Genomic DNA, 5,286 nt, shown 5'->3' on the forward strand with positions numbered 1-5,286 from the left:
GGGGGGGGGGGGGGGGTGGCAGACAGGGTGGCCTGGGCCCCAGGGATGGGAATCGCTCTGGAAGGCTGTCGGCTGCCCCTCCTGGCAGGTGTGCTCACGGCCAGAGACGGTGGGAGCAAGGGCCACGGAGTGCTCACCGCTTTACCCCTCTGTCCCTTTGTTCAACCCAGCCCACAAGCCAGCCACCTCTCCACCCCCCCCGGCCCGGGCACACTTCGTTCTCTGCCGGAGAAGCACGGGTGTTTCCAGCTGGGCACTAGCTCTCAGCCCCATGGGGAGCGTGCCCCTGCTGGTCTGCCGGCAGCCTTGCAGAGGCCATGCTGCAGACAGGGTGCAGGGTCCGGGTGTGGGGAGCCCCCCAGAGGCACCCAGCAAGTGGACAGAGGGCCGTCCCAGTCTGGAAGCCTCACGCGCTGCTCTGTTCTCTCCCCGGCAGAGCAAACGTGGCCCAGCACCCACGAGACCCTCCTGACCACGTGGAAGATCGTGGCATTCACGGCGACCAGCGTGCTGCTGGTGCTGCTGCTGGTCATCCTGGCCAGGATGTTCCAGACCAAGTTCAAGGCCCACTTTCCCACCAGGTGAGTGCTGGGGTCCGACGCCACGGGTGGGTGCTGAGAGCAGAGTCGGGGGTCAGGTGGGGCTGATGAGGGAGAGAAGGGAGCACGCTCCTGGGGCGCTCTGGGGCATCAGGGGTCAGAGCGCGTGCTAGACAGGGCTCTCCTCCCTCTCCCCCCCTCCTGTGAGCCCCAGGCGCTGTGGGGTGTGGAGAATTGCTACACAGAGTCGGGGCTGCCGCTATGCGCAGGGCCCCCTAGGGCTCCATTCCCACCACCCCCATGTGCACGTGGCCCACAGGGAGGATAAGAAATTCACGGAATTAGGAGATACGGCAAAGGCATGTGACGCAGCAGGGGTTCAAGCACAGTTTGCCTGGAAGTCTCTGGGAGGAGACAGGGTTCTAGATGAGGCATGGGGGAGGGGGCAGGACCCACTCATCTTCCCCTCACCGGTGCACAGAGAGGCTCAGGGCTGATGCCTCCGTCCTCCCTGCGGTCACCACGGAAGAGAAGCTCGTCCAGAAGCAGGTACACCAGCTCCTCTGCCCCAACAGAGCCCCCGTGGCGGCTGCTGGCCGGCCACGTTCCCGGGAAGAGGCGTGCTGGGAGAACCAGCGATGAGTGTGTGACCATCTGGAGGTGGAGGACAGGGCCCTGGCCAGGCCTCCCCGACACCAGCCGCCTCCAGCCACCTCACTCCATGGAGCCCCGAGCGTCTTCGGGCTCCCGTGCCCATGCTGGCCTCCTCTTGGGGACCTCGCGCTTCCAGACCCTCAACGCGGCGTGCTGGCAGCAGGGGCTCCAAAGCCCAAGGAAATGCCATGTCTGGACACGGCGTTGGGGGAAGGGCAGCACCAGGCCCAAGTCTGCAGATGTTTGGGGAGCGATTCCAGAGAGGCAGGAGGAAGGAACAAGGCCCATGCCCCCAGGAGGCAGGGCAGGGACGAAGGGCGAGCTCCCTGTGAACCTTCGAGAGGCTGCTGGTTCTCATCCGCGTGCCCTGGACAAGCCAGCCCTCTCCCTCCCGGGGAGCACCTTGTCCGTGGCCCTGCCGTGGTGCTCAGCCCGCACAGGCGCTGAGTGGCTCTCCAGCGTCCACACCAATGTGGCCTGAGCAAGAGTCCACCCTGGGCTTGCCTGGAAGAATACGGTCTTCTATCTGGACAGCTGAGCGCAGTTTCCCAGAACAACTAGAGAATAATCAACACAAGTGCTCGAGTGCTAAAAACTCACATGGAAGAGTCTGGGGATCGCTTTAAAGATCCCTTGTTTTGCAGGTGCCCTAAAGCCCGCCTCCTAAGTGTAAGTGCAAAAATGGCTGCTCGGGCTGTTTCCAAGTGCCCTGATGCGCCAGAAGTCACGATATGTGGGTGAGCCCCTCTCTGTGACCCCCTGGGCCGCCTTCAGACGCTGTAATTACAACGGAACATGGGCCCTGATCACTAAGCCGTACTGGTGAGGGCAGAGACAGCAGGATGGAAGCTTCCGGCATGTTGGCAGGCTCTGCGAGGGGTCCTGCGGGGGCCCAGTGGACGGGGGCCAGAGATGGGAAGGAGGAAGCCTGAGGGGGGCACGGGGTCCAAGACAGAGGAGCACGCCGAGGGCAGAGCATGGCCGTGGTGCTCAGCGCTGGCAGCCAGAGGAGGCCCGGGAAGGAGCCTGGTCCTCCCGCAGAAGCTCCATGCGGGCTCTTCAACGGAGGGCTGCACGGGGTCACTGGTGGCCTCAGTCCGGGGGGACGTGCAGTCTGACCGGTAGGCACTGCTTTCCTTCGCACAGGGGGCCACCTCGGAGTTCCAGCAGCGACCCGGACTTCGTGGTGGTGGACGGCGTGCCTGTCATGCTTCCATCCTACGATGAGGCTGTGAGCGGCGGCGTGAGGGTGTCAGGCCCCGGGTACCTGGCCTCCGTGGGCCAGGGCTGCCCCTTGCCTGTGGACGACCAGAGCCCCCCAGCATACCCCGGCTCAGGGGACACGGACATGGCCTCAGGGGGGCCAGAGCGCTGTGACGGTGGCTCAAGTTCTTCCGAGCTGCTCCAGAGCCTGTATTCACCTTCCTTGTGCCTGGGGGGCTCACGCTCCGACAGCACTGACACAGGGGCCGGCACGGCGGGAGAGGCGGCGTCCACCAGCCCGGGCATCGACATCGCAGATGGTGAGTGTTTGCCCCGTGCCTGGCACCTAGCTCTTCTGTGGCCTGAACTCTTGTGGCTCTCCTTGCGTGTGAGGCCTTGGGCAAGGCTGTCACGTCCCTGTGATGAGCCCGCAGCTGAGATTTCAGGAGGCACCACGCCGTCCAGAGCGGGAGGGCTGCGCAGGCCCGTGCTTGGTTTCATAGCCTCCATGGGCACCAGGATGCTTCCTTCCCCGTCCCTGCTTTAGAGGGGACTTTGGAGGCACTGAGAGACAGGGTCACCGTGCACACGAGGAGACAGACGCACGCGGTCAGGCGGCCCTGGAGAAGCTGTGTGCACGTGGGGCACTCTCAGCAGGCGTGAAATCACAGGCACGTGGGCCTGGACGCTTGCAGCTCACAGGTCAAAGGAGAGACCAGGGTGCTTCCCCAGAGAGGCTCACAGCGCCCCATGCACGTGGGAGCGCCAGTCTCAGCGGTGGCCACAGTCGCCCAGAGCCCGGCCTCCTTCCTGCATGCCCGCTGCCTCCGTGTCCCTGAATCCTGCCCTTTGTCTGGCTTGAGCCCGAGGACACGTGGTTAAAGTCTTAACGTTTTATTTTTCATGAACTTGGTGCAAAATTTTCCAGCAAAGAGATGTCATATGGAGACATGGTTTATGTGATTATTAACTGGTATGTGGAACTTAACATTTTCTTCTGACACCAGGAATTATAGATATTTTAATAAAGCTTTTAATCCCTGATGCTTGCGGCTAAGTTAGTAACTATCTCTCCTTTCACAGAGATCCCTTTAATGGAAGAAGACCCATGACCAGCAAAGCCACGAAGATTCTCCTGCCCCTGCGGGGCTGGGAACCGCGCCCCTCGGCGTGAGGCCCCAGAGGGACAGAGCGTGGGGGGTTTCTAGCTTACCTACACAGGGACCGTGACTCGCATCCTGCATCTTGGGCTCGACTCTGCGGCTGGCAGCGGTTTGCACCACACGTGCAGGGAACAGGGACGAGGGGGCCTGGGCGCTCCTTGTGAAGGGGTCCAGCGCATCCTTGCCGCAGAGTGGGGCGGCTCCCGTGACTTGTGCTGCGGGCACTGCCTGCTGCCTCTGCAAGCATGCCCCCCACCGATTCGCCCTGCGGTCTGCTCCACGCAACGTGGCCGCCGTGTGGAAGGCTCCCGGGTGCGTGGGGGCCGTCTCCTTGATCCAGACACGGTACTCAATGCGGGAGAGAGGAAAGGAAGGACACGGGCAGACTCTGCTCCCTGGAAGTTGGTTCACAAGTGCAGTTGATGAGTTCTGAGCCATCCTTTGGAGAAACACAGTGGTTTTCTGTGTCACGGGATGGCGCACGGATTGTGCTCCAGGTAAGTCTCGTGACTTTGCGGATGGTCGAATGTGCTCGGGCGCATCTCCTGGTGGACAGAGTCACAAGGTAACGTTCTGTTTGGCATTTTAAGGTGTCCCTTGACCATGTGTCTTGCGAGTCCCCCATCACCTGTAACGATGTTGCCCCCACTCCCAGAATGCAGCCATACGTTTATTTTGCAAAACAGAAATCGTTTCTGTAAACACTCTCCTCCAAATGAAGTATGAGGCTGGATTTTCTTCTTTGTTTTGTCCGCTGAGCGCACAGGCCGGCCTCCAGGCCCAGACGGCTCTCCGGCTCTCCCCTCCAGCCGCTCCTACCGTGAGGGCCCCCCGGGTGCTGTTCCTAAGAAAATGATTGACAAAAATGTTTCCCAAGTCCTGAAGTGTCTCCTCAAACACATGTTGATCTGTGGATTTCTTTCCTCCTCTGGGCTTTAGGCAAATATAAACAAAACTCTGATCCATAAAATTGATAGAGCGCGAGAGGCTTGGTCAAATCCTGTTTGTTTTATCCTGACACAGACTGATTAAAAATTAAAACCAAAACGACAGTTTGAAGCGTGGCTTTAACTGTGGAGTCGGGCAGGTAGACAAGGGGCAGTGACCGCCGTGAATGGGGCCTGAAGGCGGCAGCTGCGAGGTGCCCACCAAGCTGGCCTGGGCAGCGGCTCCGCGGCAGCAAGGGCCCCGGGCGTGAGGAGCAGTGTTCAGTCCTGAGAACTCAGGCAGGACACCGCATCACAAGCCGCATGGAAGGAGCCGGTTTTCATAAGTGTTTGTGCTTAAATGGCACCTGGCCTGCCAGGAGTCAGGGCGTGGGCGGCCTCCTCCAGGCAGCCGCCCCAGGAGCCAGGCCTTGCCCACGCCTGCGCCTGTCCTCCCTCCCGGGCCCCTGAGTGGACAGCATGGCTTAGAGAGCAGCAGGCAGGCCTCTCACTTTCTGGAAGTGGGCAGGTGGGAAGGGGCGTCTGGCCTCGCCTCCTTCCGGGAACTGTTCTCCTCCCCAACTAGAGAGCAGCCCCCCCCTTCCCCATGAGCCGAGCACAGAGATGCCGCTCCATCCCGTGCACCTGGAGACAGGCAGCGAGGTGCCACACACGTCCAGGTGTCCGTGGCAACAGTGTTGGAAGCATAGCGGCCCTGTGGAAGGAAGTGCCTGCTTCTGGCCCTCAGAGTCTAAGGGCATCACCTGGACCCCTCAGTCCCTTTAGCTTCTGGCCGCAGTC

The 5,286-nt window shown here is 61.4% G+C and overlaps 1 protein-coding gene across 2 annotated transcripts in view; it reads left to right on the top strand.

Annotated features, from left to right (window-relative positions):
- Positions 1-3,757, top strand: part of SUSD4 (sushi domain containing 4) — a 90,649-nt gene extending 86,892 nt beyond the window's left edge. For both annotated transcript variants that reach the window (XM_040636149.1, XM_040636148.1), the window contains 3 exons: positions 437-581; positions 2,340-2,716; positions 3,480-3,757. In XM_040636149.1, coding sequence (XP_040492083.1) covers positions 437-581; positions 2,340-2,716; positions 3,480-3,508 — 551 coding nt within the window. In that variant the 3' untranslated portion in view covers positions 3,509-3,757. The remainder of the gene's footprint in view (positions 1-436; positions 582-2,339; positions 2,717-3,479) is intronic.
- Positions 3,758-5,286: the final 1,529 nt, after the last annotated feature.

The sequence above is a fragment of the Ursus maritimus genome, unplaced genomic scaffold (assembly GCF_017311325.1).
Source record: "Ursus maritimus isolate PB19 unplaced genomic scaffold, ASM1731132v1 scaffold_2, whole genome shotgun sequence".
In the NCBI taxonomy this organism is placed as follows: domain Eukaryota; kingdom Metazoa; phylum Chordata; class Mammalia; order Carnivora; family Ursidae; genus Ursus; species Ursus maritimus.